This window comes from Lepisosteus oculatus, chromosome 25, assembly GCF_040954835.1.
Source record: "Lepisosteus oculatus isolate fLepOcu1 chromosome 25, fLepOcu1.hap2, whole genome shotgun sequence".
Taxonomy (NCBI): domain Eukaryota; kingdom Metazoa; phylum Chordata; class Actinopteri; order Semionotiformes; family Lepisosteidae; genus Lepisosteus; species Lepisosteus oculatus.
The window spans coordinates 7697133-7716104 of NC_090720.1; the positions used below are offsets into that span (position 1 = coordinate 7697133).

Here is an 18972-nt window from a genome sequence, read left to right on the forward strand (position 1 = left end):
ATGTTTTGCAATATGAGGTAAAGCGTTGGAAGTGATGATCACTGCACATTTTGTGTAACCACATGACATTTTTCTTGTTATGCCAGAATCTGGAAACATGGTGAGGTAGAAATATTGCATTGTGTGGTAAAAACTGGTCACCACAGCAGTGGTAACTTTGTCATGTATGCTATATTTTGGTCACACAAAAAAGTGGGTTATGAATTTGTTTCTTTTTGAAATGCATGTTTTGCTCTTTTTGTATATTTCTAACCATGGAAATATACCCAGCATAACTGAGAAGGGTGGGAAAATGCTAACATCCCAATAGTCAACACATGATGAGTCAATTTCAGATGTTTCTGCACCAATCTATCAAAACAGTATCAGTGGATGCCCATGTCCATACATTGTGGCTCAGTATTCGACTCAGCTGAGTTCTTAGTCCTGAAACAATTGTGAACATGTAATTCTACCAAATCAAAAACATGAGGAATATTACCAAAGGTCTGTTTTTTCAGACCTGAGCCTTAGCATAAACTATAGAAAGAATATGTGTACTAGCAGTCAGGACATCTGAACAAGCTTCGCTGAAGTGGTCAAATTCCAGACCGAGGGGTAGTTTTGAAAACCACAACAGTACACTAAAGCGCTCTATTCTCAGCCATCACTTCAACATGTACTCTGAACCTTGATGAGGAGCACTAAAACATTCCATTAGTGCCTCTTCAGCACTGTCAAGAAGCAGGTGAAAAAATAAATGTGCCTTTAGAATAACAGTTTGAACTCGCCAGCACTGGTGAATCATTAGTGTGGTCCTTCACACAGCACACTCTGATGTTTCTAAAATAGCCTTTCCTTCCTTATAATCGGTATCCTAGGTCTTAATGGAGGCTTAGAGGAGAAACCAAGTGTGACACAACAGCAAAACTGTTCAATATTTAAACCGAATTCAGCAATAATTTAAAGATTACAAAAACAAGTCCTGCACTTCATAGCTTTTGATCCGGTCTTGTAATTCACAACCTGTAGTCTGATACTTACTCTGCCAGCAAAAGAGTGATTGATTTATTTATATTTCACTGTAACCCAAAGCTATTGTGAACAATAAAACACCAGTACAGTTTTCCTAGAGCACTATGTTAATTACATTTTAGCCAGACTGTGCACTCTGTCATCCCAAGCAATAGGGTAAAGACTCTTTTCCTATATCTTCTTTTATTCAATAGCTGTATTTAAGTCCCACTTAGAAATAAGTGCATCTTTCCTATAGTATACAGTACAGCATTTCCAATTTCTTCTAAAAACATTTCATATGTATGAATGCTTTTGAATCTTCTGGTAGGAAATCAATACATTCCCAGTTGTGAAGAAAAAAGAAAACTAAGAATGTTGTCTTCAGTTTGTTGAGGGTTTTGAGCAAAATTCAATATTCTGGACAGTGGGAGCTGCATTGCACTGGCTGTTTGTAGTTGTTCAAGGACCTCAGGAAATGAGGCCTCAAGCTATGAAGAGTAGACTGCCTGTTAATTCATTGGAAAAAAGACATACTATGATCAGAATTAATTCACACTGTTTTATAAAGCAAGGTGTTGGCAAAGGTTGTGGGTGTGCTAACATCTTCATTCTTTAAGTAAACTAGTTTGAAAAATTGGTTTCCAAAGAGCACTGCAGCATGTAAAGAATTGCCAACAAACACCTGCTGCAATACAACTTTGCAGTTTGCTTTCTGCTGTATTATTTAGTGAGCTATTCTCCACTTCAGCCCAGTGATGTTGGGTCTCTTATGACACTGGTTATATAGACACGACAGTCTGTGCTCTTATCGTTACTTATTCATTGAATTAATGAAAAGAGTTTCTTTTGAGGTCAAATCTAGTGTCCAAAGGTAGTGGCAGCTGGAGTCCCGAACTTTGGGAACTTAACAAAGCCAATTCAAGGTCATTGCACTTCCAGGCTGTGTTAAAGCCATCATTAAGGAAAGAAAGAGCCTGGAGTTAAATCCAGCCAACTCTTTCCTTCCGCATCAAGAAATATCTACCAGTCCCCCCCAGTTCCACCACCCCCTCTAACCCACATCCCCACCATTGCACCACAACTTAAAACACATGACCTTGCCAGGGTGTCAAATTAACAGAAACAAACTGTGAAAATGAAGACGTTTCTTCTAATTTCACACTTTGCACTTGATTGGGGGCCCCTTATTATCCCCCATTTGGTTCCCTCCACTGGCTCTCATGAAAGGGTGTCAGGAAAGCTGTGGCATGACAAAAGGGGCCCTCTATCAAAAGACATTTGTTTGGGCTTTCCCCTCTCTCTGCCTTTCATTAGTCCTGCACTTCTTTTTCCTTTCTTTTAATTTGATCTGTCAAAGGCATTGGTTTCATTGGGATAAATGGACATCACATGTAGTGTCCCCCTCCCCAACCCTTACCCCACCAATCCCTGAAAAAGGGTTCTTTTTTGTGGCACGGTGACCCTAATAGCTCCTTACTCACCCTGTCAGGGTCCCTGTTCAAGTAAACCATCATCCAACTCCCCCATCTGAGACCGATACAGTCCTGAGATGGTCATCCATAACCCTGACACTTTCAGATGCACAGTCTAATAATACTTGTAGGATACAGCACATCTGAAGACTGATTGTGAAATACTATAAGTGGATCAAACTCTGCAGCCATTTCATTTGTGGTCCCTTTATCCAATATTATTTGAATCATCGAGAATGTACAATATGTTGCAAACGAGATATTCAACAATTTGGCATGCTGAGCTTTTACTACGACATTGTAGTAACTAATTTAGGAGGTTTCTTTTTTCCATCATACATAATAAAGCTTAAAAACATACCTTAAAACATGCACACATACAGTACCTATAGAACAACAACTGTGAATCACTGAATTGCCTGTTTTAATTAGTCTTCCATTGCCAGAGCACCCTATTGCTTTCCTTTACAGAAAATACTTGGGACATAGAATAAAAAAATAGACAATAAAAATGCTCTAATTAATCAAAGAAAATCTGTTATTTTTATGTTTTTAATTGGAGATTGGCTTTCCTGCTCTCCTGTCAAAACCCTAGTTAAGTGGGGATTAATTTGAAGAATTATGTCAGCTGTGAAGTGAGGAGTGAAGATTGGCAATTGGGTTGGAGACGGAGCTAGGAGGGGCGTGTCTGGGAGAATCACATGTACTCCACTTTGTTCGTGTGCTCAGAAAGCAGGGGGGCAGGTTTGGGAGGTGCCCCAGACCCCGAGGTCAAGGTTAAGACTAATCCAGTGGTTGGCTTTTACCACTAAGGACTTTTCACATAACTCCGAGCCAGTAGGGCTAGTATTTTTGCCATTAACGATTGGAGATTTTCAAAGCCCAAGTGAAGAGATCTCTTGAAGCCTAGCCTTCCTGTATCTGAATTTGCCTCCAGTGCATAGCATCAATTAATGATTCATCAAGAGGGAGATATTTGACCAATATTTGGTCATTTGATCCAATAATCATCATAATTTCTTGTTTTCCTTGCTATTTTGATAAACATACTTGTTTTAATAGGATAGTTAAAATGTGTATAAAATATTATTTGAAGGAAATATTTTTTTTTTGAAGTTCTTACAGCCTAAAAACAATCAAGCTAGCAAATCTTACAAATACTGGAGTTAATTATTATCCTTTTTTGTGTTCAGAAATGTCTTAATTAGTAAACATCAAAGGTACGATACTGGTAACATCAAAGGCACTATACTAAATTAGAAAATAAGGACCTCTACTGTATCTTACACAGCACATGAAGCATTCTTTTTTTTACTACTTTACTAAAAACAGCTTTGCTTTGATGAAAACAATGCAAAAACTTTGTATACTGGGAAAACAAGCCAACTGAATGCAGTTCACACTGTGAGCCATCTGAAAGCCTAGTGTGTGTAGTTTTAGCTGAGTGCTTCCAGTGCTGGGTTGCACAGATGCTGAGTGTTTTAGTCTTTAGGGAAATTAAGGCAAGCCACATTGATGCCAAAATAAAGCTGCCAAATTAATTTTCCTTATCATTTCTTACCTAACATTCCTTGTAATAAGGTTTTGGGAAAATAGCTTATTAATGGAACAGCTCACGTCTTAGCCTTCTTTGGATTTCAAAATCCAGAATACGAGCTTAAGAACTGCAAAAAACATTCCAGGAAAAGAGGTTCCAAGAGCACGAAACTGGTTCCAGAAAACATGAGAGGTATGAAAACAGCTAAACACTTCTGTTTGAAAGGCCCGATCTCTTCACTCACTTGTTCGTCTTTATTCGCTCCACAGTGGGAGGAGGTCAGTGGCTATGATGAGAACATGAACACCATCCGCACCTACCAGGTGTGCAACGTCTTCGAGACTAACCAGAACAACTGGGTGCGCACCAAGTACATTAGGCGGCGGGGCGCCCAGCGCATCCACGTCGAGATGAAGTTCTCGGTGCGTGACTGCAGCAGCATCCCCAATGTGCCGGGCTCCTGCAAAGAGACTTTCAACCTCTACTACTATGAGTCCGACACGGACTCGGTCAGCAAGTCGTCACCTGCCTGGATGGAGAACCCGTGGATCAAGGTGGACACTATTGCGGCAGATGAGAGCTTCTCCCAGGTGGATCTGGGGGGCCGAGTGATGAAGATCAATACGGAGGTGAGGAGTTTTGGGCCCGTCTCGCGCAATGGCTTCTACCTGGCCTTCCAGGACTATGGGGGCTGTATGTCTCTGATCGCCGTCAAGGTCTTCTACCGCAAATGTCCCCGGGTCATCCAGAACGGGGCCATCTTCCAAGAGACTCTTTCTGGTGCCGAGAGCACCTCCCTGGTGACAGCGCGGGGGACCTGTGTGCCCAACGCAGAGGAAGTGGATGTTCCCATCAAGCTCTACTGCAATGGTGATGGCGAGTGGATGGTGCCCATCGGGAAGTGCATGTGCAAGGCTGGGCATGAGGCTGTGGAGAACGGCACAGTGTGCAAAGGTAAGGACTACCTCTTGTGAAAGACGTGAAAGCTGAGTCGTATTGACTGTATTTATAGAGGTCCGCAAATAATTTATTGCCAGGTTTGAGCAATTGATCTAATTTTGCTTATTACCAAATCAGAAGTAGAATAATTTTAAGATCGTTCTTAAAGGTTATTTTAGTCCTTTGCTAACAACCCCTATTTTCTTCTTGATGCAAAGTGAATCTGTGCTTTCTTTGAAAGTGACAACATTTATCGCCTAGCCTCAGCCAAATATGTTTTTTATGGCATCTATTAATTTTGTAACTCAATTTCAAACATTAAGGAGCAAGTCTGAAAGTGAAGATGTTTGCTAATAAGCTTCAGATTAGATTTCACTGTGATGGAGAACATGAGGACTCTCTTATGGGTTAAAGACCCTCGAGCTGAACTCATCCTTCATCCTTTGTTTGCAGCTTTTACTATGTCAGACTCATGTTAGGCTCTTGATACACTTTATATGCAAACTATGAGATTTAATATTAAACAGACAATTTGTGTGAAAGTGTGTAGAGACTGTCACGCACTGGACCAGGAACAGAGACATATGGCAGGTGGCGATATGACCTTTTGCGGTGATCTTCATAGTCAGGCCAGCACTTAATATGATGCTTGAAATTCCTCCATTTACAGCACATGGAAAGCCTTTTTCTTCTGCTATATATATGAAAAAAATTATTCTATAATTTCCTTTTGTTGAAGATTACAGGTATTTTGAGTAGACATTACCTCAATGTTGTCTTTAAATAACTAAGTATTCATAATGGTAAGATCTTTGAAAGCATTCTATGAGATTAAATTTACTTAATAATTTACAGTGTTTGACCTCTTAGTTTTTGGCAGTTGATCACACGATACCATAATAGCTGCAAGCTTTTATTTTTTGCCATTGTACAATAATTTATTACATATCATATTCTACAGTGTAGAGATGTAATTGTACACTCCTCTTCGATTCCAACTTGAAAAGAAACTTTTTTCCTATGTTGAGAAGCATAATGTCAGCTCATGATATAACAAAGACCCTTATTATTCTGTAAAAACATTTAGAATAAAGCATACCAGGTCCATCTTTTTTTAAGGTGTGTATCAGATAGACGCCCTTGAGAAAAATCAGAGACTCTTCTGTTTTTGATAGTCGGAAAAATCATACTTTTTTTTTAATATATGTGCTAAAAATGTACTATATTCTTGGTAATACAGAAACAAGCTGGGTGTCACCTTAGCCTGGTATGAGACTTAGTTTTCTAGTGTGGAAGCTCTCCAGGCTAATGACTTTCAATAGGCCCTTCTGGTTGGAATCAAAGTATTCTCTTACACACACCGCCTAAAGCAAAGAGCTCTGTTCTCAGATAGGAGCTGGACGAGGGCCTTTTTTCATAGAGCTCAGACAAATAGGCTTCCCTTGGTACATTGTGCTAAAACAAGCTGGTTGATGTCATTGTGCCTGAGGGGAAATTAAAAGAAATGCATATCCAAATACCGATACCCAGTGTACAGGTTACAATAGGCAACAAATGTGTCAGAATAAATTCGGGCTCTCCCCTTCAGCAATCTTTTGTAATTCCAGTAAGGTCCGAGCCCCACATGTTGGATTTGAGAGTGTTCCTTTCTTCTGAAAAGCTCCAGGAGCTGTTTTGACATGCCTGGCTCACGCCTCGACAGCTTTGAGGGGCAGGTACAGTATGTGGAAGGAACACACGGGCAGGCTGCGTGCCCTGCTCAGCTGGCAACCCCACAGAAAACAACGGCAGTTATTGTTCTGCCAGCCGCAACCAGGCCGCCCCTCCCCGTCTCCAGACGGCCTCAGAGACAGTGCTCTTGCTAATAAGACTGACGAATGAAACACCTACCTTTGTCCTAAAATGGTTCTGCTTTTCAGTCAGGCTGGTACATAACATCCCGTTTCATAATCACTGGCATGATTATACGGTGATTTTCTCCCACTCCTCTGGAGGATGTGAAGTAGAAAAGCCTTTGGTGATGACAGGAGTGGGTGGCTCACTTAGAGCGATACAGTTACTGACACCTAACAGGAAGGGGCAGCGTCTCTCATTAACTGACACAGCTCACTTTTTCAATTATGTGCTTTGAGAGGACATATAATTTGAATTATTTGATTATTTTTAAGATATTTTACAGGTTGGCTAGTTTGTAATATACAATCAGCCTCTTTGGAATCGTTGTTTGTTTACAACATTAAAGGGGAACTACAATCCCAATTTCTCAGACCAGTTATTAAATCTTGGTATCAAAATAATTTAATTCATGGTGCTGCAAAGTTTTACGAATTTCAATTAAGCACTAAGTCCTGTACTTTGTGAAAGGACTGGAGAGTCTCCATGTTGTCAAAAACCCCTGGTCTCACCATGAGCAAGAGTGACAGGTTAAAGATGTCCTTCCCACTCAGTAGTCACTGAAATGACAGGACAAGTACAGGATGTGCAGCAAAGATTTCACTGAAGAAATGTTCCAATGTAATCTGCATGCAGAGTTAACAAGTAAGTTTGACTTATCAGCCAAACCATCTCAAAGTCAAGAGCAATCATTCTATTGGATTAAAAAAGATGTATTCAGATCTCTTGTTTATAGGGCTGCTTCACCTTACTGGAAGTTTGGTCGCCTCGTTCTGAATCACAGAATATGGTACTGCTCATGCCTGGAAATGAAGTCTATTTTGTGATGTAAATTGCAGGTTTTACATGTTATTTCTAACCCCTTAATAGAAAAATAGCATTGCAGTTCCCTTTAAAAACTGCTATTCCTGTGCTGCAATCATACTCCCCAGACCTGCCCATCATTTGACTTTTGACTCCCTGCAAAGTGAGAGAGACCACTCAGCTGGATAAACTTGATGTACAGTATCTCAGACATCTGCCTTTTGGAAAGCTACGGTCTGGGCTGTAGGGTGCGATGAGTGACCATTTCTCCTACTTGAGCCTGTCAGGAGCCCCATTTGTGATTTAGTCTTTGTGTATTTCCATATCAATGCACACAACTGTGCTTTAGAAATGATATACTGTAGTTTCAGGTTCTTTGTGGTTTTGTTTGTTTTCTAACAGGAGTTTGTATTTAATGCTTTTAACAGAGAAAAAGTTACAGAAGCACAAATTAAATAAATACTATAAAGAAACCTTGTGTGACAATATGAAAAAAGCTGCAGGTTGTATAGACTAGGAGAGACTTTGACTTTGTGTTGGGAAAACATCGTTGTTAAATCTCTTATTTCTTTTATTCAATACAGTTTCCACACAGTGGTAAATTAAAATAAAAACAAAAAGTGGCATGACTTGCACTTCATTGGGTGACGGCACGATTTCATCACAAATATCATTATGTCAGAAATGTGCTTGTTTGCCACAGTAGTTGTCTTATTGGAACACCATTTATATTTTTTTAGTCGTTTAGCATCTTACAATGTTAACGTGAATGCCATTGTCATGTTTGCAAAGTGCTCTAGCTTTGAAAGAATACATATAAACACTCTGTTATAGTGCCGCAGTTAAAGTTTCATGAGTAAGGTGCATTATCTGAAAGAGGTTTAAAACAAATGCAGTTGAATGAAGTGTAAGGGTCTCGACTCTTGGGGATAGAGTGGTCTTTTATTAGGACATATAGCAGAGGACATGGCAAATAGATGAAAAGCAAGTGTAGAATAAGGAAAACCAGATACTCACTGTTTCAGCTTTATCTTATAGGCATCCTTCGAGCCTGTTTCATATTTAACCCTGTCATCCAGCTGTTATTGGTTATGTGAAGAAATAAGCACTAATTCCATGGTGTTTTTCAAACCTCACCTTGACATAAGCATGCATGACATTGTGTTACTGGTTGTGAGTACTAGTTCACTACTGCTACATTTGCCTTGTTTTGTTACTTCTGTTACATTTGCATTTGAATCCACTAACAGTGCACTCTCAATCAGCTCTCACCATAGCAGTATCAGTATATCAATATGAGCCATTACACAGTGAGAAAACGGCAAATTTAACAATATTATAGCCAAAGGAAAGCAATGCAAAAAAATATGAAAATGTCATTTTTCAAAATGCTTTCCCAGACAAACATATAATTATGCCTGTGTAAATTAAAACATTTGACAGGGTTTCTTGATTCAACTTTCTTGAACCCAGAGTTTCTTGAAGTATTAAAATGGGGCTTATCATAATATCTTCAATTGGCAGTTACATTAAGACTTAAAAATTATGTTTTGTTCGAGCTTGCCTCATTTTGAGCTTATTTGTGTTACGAATCCTAGGCTGTTTTCCCAGTAAATTAAAAAAATATTTTCTTTAATGTTCTGTCTCAAATAGAAGTCTTCTTTTTAACGCTAATTTTAAATTGTGGAAATTTAATATTGAAAACATCAAAAATGTGCTTTAGAAATTTTAGGCTAAACCACTTACTGTAGGAAATGGAAGCTCATCGGCTTGGTTAATGATAAGAATTTCCTCGCAGCACATTATACATGTGCTTTTTATTTTTCAAACATTTCAGTTCCTATTTAAGCATCTCATTGTTTTGAATACAGGGCCTAGTATGATCAGCCATCAAACAGAATGTTTTACATTCCCGCCTGAGGAACCGTATAGCTTTGATTTTGAAATTATTGATGGATAGCATGGTGGTGTATTGGTTGATACTGCTATTGCTCCAGAGTATTAGCTTCTTATTCTGCATTATTCGTATTCTTATCAGACTTTTGTCTACAATAAACTGGCATCCAGGGCAAGCTATAGCTTTTTGCATCCCTCATCAGGATGAGAAAGTTACTGATATAGGTCTATATCTATTTCTATAACTTATTTTGCTTTTTTATCTTTCTAATTTTGGATGGCTAGTTATCAGTTAACTCTTACCAGCAAGGGAGGGATGGTAACCATTCCCCCAGAGAACCTGTGCTTTGTAGGAAACATCAGCTGTTTTTCATACTCTTACTCCCACTTTTTTTGTAGTGTTCTTGAGTATCCCCAACCTAGTTATGCACCGCTACTCAGGGAATCCCAGAGGAACTGCTTATCTTGATAAGGTCCTGGGAAGCTGATAGCTCATTCATCCTGCCTTGGTGAATCACCCTTCACTTTTTACTTTTTAATCAAGAAAAGGCCACTCCACTCCATCCCCTGAAGAACAACCAGAGTTTATTTAAACCTAATCTTAATACTTGAGTCAGGTAGCCTACTCCATGCTCAGAAATTGGTTCATAACCCTATTTGGTGAGACTATATCAAACAATGTACTGGTTCCACATTCCAGTATACAGATTCCAGTCCTTTACAGCTAGAACTGCTTAATATAAAATGTAAAACAGAGTATGTGCTTTGACATGAGACTAAATAAAGTCTTACTGAGTCTAACCAATCCTTGAAGAAAAGAAAGGTGTGATGTGCTTTACAGGCCCAACACCTTTGATGTGTTAAGAGTGTTGGAATCCACTCAAGAAAAAAACACATCTGGGACCAGGGCGAAGTGCTGCAATGGTAAGAAGAGAAATTAACTTTTACATTCACTGCAGGCTTGATTAATGAGAGGGATGGGTCACCCTGTCTCTTCTTTGCAAATATCAAACCGAGTGCTGGATCTCCCATGTGGAAAGACTCCCTGTGGAAATGCAACACTTTCACGCATTTTTAGTTTAACAATGAGAGATGAGGGACAAGTCGAAAAAACAACATTTAGTGACGCTCATTGGCATGCTGCCATCCTTTTTTCAGAATGCATCAATCTCCACCCCTCAGTCAGTCTCATTCACCATCTAAAGCCACACTAAACACCACCGAGTCAGATGGGCTATTAATACAGTACCTAACATTAGAATGGTTACAAATAAAGAGGAGGGCATTTGACCCATCTAGTCCATTTGCTAGTTATTAGCTAATTGATCCAAGAATCCCATCCAGCCACTTCTTGGATGAAGCTAATGGTTTCAGTTTCGTCAATATGTCTGAGTAGCTTATTCCATGCTCCAACAGCCTTGTGTGGAAAGAGCCACCTCCTGTTCTCAGAATTCAGCGCAGTTCCATGTAGTTTCCAGTTGTGACCTCTGGTTCATGTTTCACTGTTCCCAATGAATGAAAGATGCCCACTGGGTTGACTTTGTTAGTGGTTTGAGGATTTGGAACACTTGGATCAACTCCCCTACTAGTCTTCCCTGACTGACACTCAAAAGGTTCGGCTCTTACAGTCTGTCAGTACAGGACATTCCTCTAAGCCCTGGAATGTATCTGGTTGCTCTTCTCTGGACCATTTCCAGAGACAGTTTGTAATGTGTTGAGTCAAACTGAAGCCCACAAAATAATACTCTTCCGTTATGATGTAGTTTTGTATAACATTGTAGTTATATAGACAGCAAAGAAACAGTGATACAAAATAATATCACAATAGGGTAACTCTGTGGATCTGTAACTTCAGTGTTATATTGACAAGATTTAGATTATGCTGAGAAGTCGAGAAGATGACCAGACAGATATTTTAATGAATTTTAATTTTCAGATTTATTGATGGTTCCTCAAAAAAATGATTAAAGTAATTTGTGAGGTGAATGTCTCATGGAATCTAAGAAAAAATCTACCCTTTCAAAACCAGCAGAACAGAAACTGTTTTACAGCTTATCCTCAACTAATGTGTTTTTTTTGTCGTTGTTTTGAAGTTCTTTCTATTGCTCCAGTATCTAAGTTTCAGAAAAGCTTGTTGGATAATGAGGTGTTTGACATTTTTATAGAATATTGTGGTAAGTATCTGGCTCATGGTAAGGAGGCTGTTTTTGTAAGCAGAACTAGTGAAGTCTTTTGGTGAGAGTTAAAAGCTTCAAAGGTAAAGTGTTTTGGAAAATGTAGTGTAGTGTAAATATCATCTGGAATTTCCTGTCTTGTTACAGTATGTTTTGTGAAAGAATGATATCTACCATGTGTGGCACATGATATGTTGCTGTTTCCCACTTGTTTTATTGATTTCATATTATTTCATGTGAAACAACTTTGTAAATAAGCTTTTTTACTGTCAGTTATACAGTAGTAGGGACTGAGCATTACACCCAGGCTTTATATGTGGAGCACTGATATACATCCTCTAAATCATTTTCCCCTATTCATTTTCCAGATGTTATTTATGGTGAAATAGATAGTTGGCATGGATGATAGCAATCAGAGGAAAGTAAATTAGAGATTTGTGTAGAACCGCATATAAAGTAACAAACAAGCAATAAATTCAAATAATAGAAACACGCAGATTACACTACCCTACCTCTTTTATGGTATATGATGTAAATACTTCTGGGGTACTGGCAAAGTTCTAGTCCAAACTGACTCAACACAGCAGCCTCAGTTTTCCATAAACCAGTGCTCTCTTCCTTTTGAAAATCTGCCATCATTATAATGTGTACTACAGCTCTACAGTAAGATAATGAGCAACCAAGAGATATACATGGTAATTTCCCAAATGTTTTCCCTTATCCAATATGATGATAAGATTTTGAAATTTCAGGGCCATACAGTAGCCCAATACTGGCAGACCAGGAGCCAAATGATGAATGGAGAAAGATTAGGTGTAATCCCATTGTAAAATGTAGCGATAGATAAAGGGAGTTAGAGGGATTGAGTGAGAAGGTGGGTTTTAGGTACCAGCATGCATGATTACATGGGGAGAGAGGGAGAGCTGCAGCCAGGAAATAATTGTGGCTGTGTTCCCTCAATGACGCTGACAGAATCGAAATTATTAATGCCTTCCCGTCTGGAGAGGTTTAAGGATGGAAATCAGCGCCGCACAGAGAAATCCTCTGCAAACACAAAGCAGATTGTCTCTTTTATTTCCCTGGTTTTTATTCCCAGCACTGCTGCTGCTTTAATGAAAATACTAATTGACTAATAGCGGCTGCGGAGGGGCACAGTGGGCAGGAGCACATACAGGATTCTCCCCAGCGTTTTGACAGCAAAATGAGCAGATCCCTTCAAGGGTGTTACTGCACTGTTCATAAAAATTAAGGGATTACGGAGGGCAATATCAATATGTCTTCACATTAGGAGGTTTGAGGAGCCTAACAACAGCATACATTACATTGTAGTAAGTAAGTCTTCAGTACTGGTATTGCAGACTAAACTACATTGTCATCATAGATAAATATTTTTGGAAATGCTACACAGTTCTTCAGCATTACTTAGGCAGAAAATCCATTGACAGTAACCCAGTTTGTTGTGTAAATTTATTATTATTAGGGTCCTTTTAATATGAAGTAGCACCTGGTAAAGGGACATTTGATTTATGCCTTTTAATTAGTCACTAAGGAAACAAATGCATTTGTTTCTAAAATGCTAGAAAGTATACAATACCCTGTGAATGCTCCTTCCTGAAATTTGTTTGGTAATAACCTTTAAAAAAAGAATAGAACCTTTAGTCCCATCCATTTGTCAGTCAGGTTTAAAACTGTCAAAGTCCTGTTTATCATTCTTTGCATTTGTTCTTGTGCTGAACGCCAAGGGCAGTGGAAAAGAGAGGTCATCTCCCCACACCTCCATTTCAATTACACATGCAGGTATAATCCCATTAAGCCTAGTAGCCTGTCCTTCAGTCCATTTTCATCTGTATTAATATATAATTAGAATACAACCTTTTTGCCTGTAGTTACAAGACATAATTACCACAGGCATAATAAAGAGGTTTTACACCTCCTTCCACTTAGACCACATTTTTTCTCTGGAATTAAAACAACTGTCACTCTGTGCTATCTGACACTGGGCTGTGAAACACAACCTTGCTGGTTAATATAAATGCACAGGGCTTTGGCTGTTCATGGCTTGCGATAGGGAGTGCTTTGCTAAAGTTGAACATCATAATTTGAGGCAAAATAATGAGTGGGCCGCATTTGGCTTTGCTCGCAGTATATCTGGACACAGTGTGGTTTGGCTATCTATCAGGCCTGGATTTTGTTATTCATAGAGGGCAACCCTCAATGAGCTCTTGTCATCTCACTGTTAAAAAATGAAATATGTGCAGTATGGTACTTCCAGGAGTTTTTGGAAATTAATTCTTACCCATCGAAATGTGCATGTATCATTAGCTCTCTAGATGCTAAGGGTAACTGCATTTATAAATGAGACCCTGAGGCACATTTTACACACAAAAAAGGTTTTGGGAGTCTAAAGAAACTACTTAGCCGATCTGCTTTGGATGAGACTCGCAGACTATTTATCTACAAACAGGTTAATCTGTTGAAGGGGTTGCATAGCCTTGTCTTGTTGGTAATAACTCCTACAGTATGTCCTTAATGATTTATTTTCTTGCACAAACTGGGCTTCCAGGCTTCTTTGCAAAATTTGATGTAAGGTTTTAAAATTGGACTTGATGGAAATTTGATTTTAAGTTGAATTTGGTGTAGCTTCCCAATACTGCTGAATGAAAATGCCCCTCATGCAATGCCAAAATCTTTTTCTTGTGGTAAACTCATGCGAATTACAGAAATGGGAAACACTTATCCAAAGTGATTTATGTTTGTATCCATTTATACAGCTTTCCATTTCACTGAAGCAATGTGAATGAAGTACCTTGCTGAAGTTTAGCACATCAGTGTCCCATCTGGTATTTGAATCCACAATCTTCCAGGTATAATGCAACTAAAGAGCTCTGTCCACACCTCCCCCAAACCACTTTTTAAACCTATTTCAAATGCACCAGGTTAGAGTTCACACCTTCACCTGTGTTCTCTCTGTCAGGCACCAGCATTATGATCTGTGCTGCTTATCATCCACAAGCAACTCAGTCCAGGACTCTCCATTGTCTGGATAAGCTGCACCATATGTGAATAAAAGGGAAGGCTTGTGCTTGCTCTCTTGTGAGAATTCACTATGCTAGGACACGCATTCTAAAGCATTATCATACCTTCGGAATTTTCCACCTTCACCTTCTATGCTTCATCTTATTGTCACTTGCATTTCCAGTGAAATATTGGAGTAAACTTTGAAAGTGTTAACGGGGTAGTTGGCTGGAAAAAGCTCCCTGTGGAAATTTCAGGCTGGAGACCAGGGTGTCTTTGAAGCTTCTGAGGCAGATGGGATCTGGGTTTTGCTTCTTGTCAGAAAGAGGGCACATCTGATTAAACCTGCTGCTCTCCGTGGAGTGCCGGGGAAGGAAAGCCTACCCTTTCATGTTTATCCTGATTTATGTGTTGTTTGCTGTTCATTTTTCAAGAGATTAGGTAAACCTCCAAATCAAGGCTTCTTTCAGCACCTTCGGGGGATCAGCGGTGATGGTGGCTCCTCTGGGGTCTCTGCATAGTCTTGCATCACAGCAGATCGTGTAAAACCTGTTTTTATACAGCAATTATTTTTAGGCCGCTCACTTGTTTATCATAGTCTGTGACACACGGGAAAGAATGCAAAATAATTTTGGTCTTTGTAAACAGGAGGCTATTGCCCTACAGTATGTGTCTATTATTGATGTGTGCAGTATATATTTAAAAAGGCTGTGTTAATGGCAGCCCAGCCTTAGGCTGCAGTGCTGTCCAGAGTACGTTTTGCATTGTATGTGATGTGAAGTACTGGCTAGTGAATCTTGTTAGTGCCTGCCTGTCAGCTCTCACAGCAGGTAAGGTGTGGGGTGAGTTACTCAAGTGTGAAGAGGTTAGGGTAGCAGTGAAGCTTGAATGGAAATGGACGATCCACTTGTGTGTATCATGTACTCCGCACATACAGTGCCTTGCAGAAGCATCCTGACCCTTCCTACAGTGTCCCATTTTGTGAATTTGCAAAATGATGCATACACGTTTGAATTCTTCTTTTTTAAAATTTCATTTGGATGCTAAAACTGAAGACTTGAAAGGGTAGGATAGGTTAAAGTAAAAGTCAGCAAAAGCTAAAGAGAAAAGAATCACATTTGTTTATTGCATATGTACTGTATTCAGACCCCTGAAGCAAGCATGCAACCAATTGCCGCCTCAGATTTTTTTGAGTGCAGTAAGTCTCTCTCCCCACTCGCACACCTGTGGCAGATTGTGCAGCTTGATGCAGCTTTTGTTCATTTCTCTTGGCAGACGGCAGGGGATACCCTATGGACAGCAGTTTTCAAATCTTTCAGCAGATGCTCAATAGGATTCACGTTAGGCCTTTCAAAGGGCCACTTTGAGGACATTCACCTTCTTCATTTTAGTCATTGTATATGTGGCCTTGAGTTTTGGGGTCATTCTCCAACTGAAAGGTTACTTTGTGTTCCAGTTAAGGTCTGAAATAGTTTTTCATTCCAATACTTCATCTAGATTCTCAGCAGTCTTGACAAACTAACCTCTCTGCGCTGGTGAAAGTTTTAGTTTAAGTTTGCATTAGATATAATGCTTTGCATTTAGACCAAAATGTTCCACCTTTGCCCTGTCTGATCAAAAAACCTTTTGCAACATGTTTTCAGTATCAGTTAGGTGTGGAGTATCCTCTATAATTTTTTTTAAAGTGCTTTTGGCCTCATAATAGCATTTCATTCCTCTTTGCCCAGCTTCTCAGTTTGGAGATACAGCCTGATCTAGACAGTGCCAACAGTATTTGCTTCTTAAGGATCAACCTCACCATGTGCAGAGAGATATGAGGGGTCTTAGAAATGTTTTCATTCACTTCTACTGATTTGCACCTTTAGCAACTTTGTTTTGAAAGCTCCTTTGTTGAACCCTTGATTGAAATTCACTACCTGACTGAGGGTAGGTGTATTTATTCTGAAATTGTGTACAATATTATTGCACACACACAGAAGCCACACAGCTTGAGTTGTTTGTAATGGTAATTTTATGCACCAAATTTTATTTAGGTTTGCATAGCAAAAAGTACAGTATGAGTATCTTTCATGTTATATATTTGTGCATTTCTTTTTTTACTTTGAATATGTGAAGTAAGTTGTATGTTCTATAAACAAAATTAATCACTTCTTTATAGTGTATGCATGCTTTAAAGCAATAGAATGTGAAAAATGTGCACAGTTCTAAATACTTAACTTTTTTAAGACACTATAAAAGGAAAGCATGCATATGAAATCATGCCAATTGTTTGTAATCACCATAAAACAGGTGTCATTTGGTCATTGAAGACTGTGAGACAGTTTTACATGGTCTTAATGGAGGGGGTTGTTATTTTTCTTGGTTTGTCTGTGCTGTCAGCTTTTATAATACCATCTTTAGTCACCTTAAATCGCTGAGCCTATAAACATAATATTAAAGAGATAACCCTGGGACATAAAGCCAGGATTTTAAGTTTCTCAAGATTACTGACGGTGCCAGTGTCATCTGAAACATGTGTGGTCTGGAAAATCCTATTAAGATGAGTGGTTTCTTTTCCAACAGCCTCCAGTTGAACACCGAAGGGGTTAAAAGTCCAAGCAAAGTCACATCACATACTGTATCATTTTAGAAATAAACTGGGAATATATTTCCCTTGATTACAAAGCCTTGCTTTGAAGCTGAGAAAATAGAATGCACTTTTTGTACGCGTGTTGCTTCGTTGTTGGGAATCTTTTGTAATAGAAAGCTAATCCAAAGACAATTATCAGTATTAATCATTATCTTTGTGTGAAACCCTTCTGTCTGCATGAATCAATGGGGTGACATAATTATAAGAACATTAGCTTTTTTTATTTCATGTGATTGTAGAAGCAGGACTTTTGCAAGAAGAAAATGATCAGGAATATGATAAGGTGCCGTGTCTTTTTGCAAAGCAAGAGGAAGATGTTGTTCCTGGTGCAGAAAAGAAAATGAGTGGGCAGGGAGTGGCATGTCTGCCTGTAGTAAACATATTGCAGATATTGTAATGGAATCTAAAATAAGGGGCCTTTCCTCCAACAAAGATCTCTTTCTTGGTGACTTTTTTTTCAATAAAGATAGGTGTTTAAAGATTAAACGGGAGAGAGTAAGTAAAGAGAGAGAGGGAACGTTCCCTACAGCGTTGGTTTGTCAGAAATGGATGCTTCATAGCTCAGTGACATGGTGCGCTAATAACACCACCCTACTCTTTTAGCCCCTTTCTCGTACTCTGCATCTAAAGCCAGTGTGGGTTTCAAACTGCTCAGGTACTAGAGGAACAACACTCTGATACAGATGACTCTTAGACAAACACAGTGGATGTTTATTTTAATCCAATAGCAGACATTATATGCAGGACAAAATGGAGGATTTTTGTAGCTCATTCAGCCAAGACATTTAATGCAGGTTAACTGTGTTTCAGGGCTGGAAGGTGGTATGTGTTTTTGGGTTGTCTCTTTTAATACTAAACATTTATGGGAAAATGCAGGCTACATGTCAGTTCTTTAATCACTGATGAATATATCTGTTTCTTATGTTTAGAGAGGTTAGTATGTGTTCTGTAATTGAATAATGTATGTTTATAAGCAGCGGTAGTCCTCGAAGGCGGAATTATCCTGTGGTTTGTGATCCACTTGATCTCTTATTTGCCTGTTTAATATAAATATTTGTCCTGAAGCTGTTGGACCTCCACTCTCAGGGATCTGGGTTAACCACCATTACTTTTACACATTTCATATATGGAAAATTAAGGGTAACAACCATATTGTTAATGCAAGACCTGTAAGAACATGAACCAACCAGAAAATCAACCAGAGATGTATAAGTGTAAACTGTGTGCTCAATTTCAAATCTTCTGACAGGAAGATTAGGTGGTTTTATCATTGGCTTCATATCACACAGATGCATTCCTGAGAGGATTAATCCTTGTTTACTCTGGCAGATTACTCAATGAGCACAGCAGATGAGTATAAATTAACATATTACAGAGAATTTTTGATTTGATGTTCACCTACCCCAGCACTCATAAAAATCACTTCCATTGGACTTCTAGTCTTCTTTATTAATATACTCCGGAGTGCAGAGTCTTGTTGAAAGCTTGAATCTTTTTGTTCCCATTCAAGCCCATTCCCAGCCATTTTATTGGTTGAAAACAATGTGTTCTAATGAATCGTTCTCAGAATGTACTGTGCACAACACAATGCTCTGGGCCCCGGCATTCTGTTCCTAA

General features: G+C 39.0%; 1 protein-coding gene across 4 annotated transcripts in view; it reads left to right on the forward strand.

The window, feature by feature from the left end:
• ephb2b (eph receptor B2b) overlaps positions 1-18972 on the forward strand; it is a 192194-nt gene that overhangs the window by 91261 nt on the left and 81961 nt on the right. For all 4 annotated transcript variants that reach the window (XM_069183719.1, XM_015337251.2, XM_006641931.3 and 1 more), the window contains exon 3: positions 4275-4959. In XM_069183719.1, coding sequence (XP_069039820.1) covers positions 4275-4959 — 685 coding nt within the window. The remainder of the gene's footprint in view (positions 1-4274; positions 4960-18972) is intronic.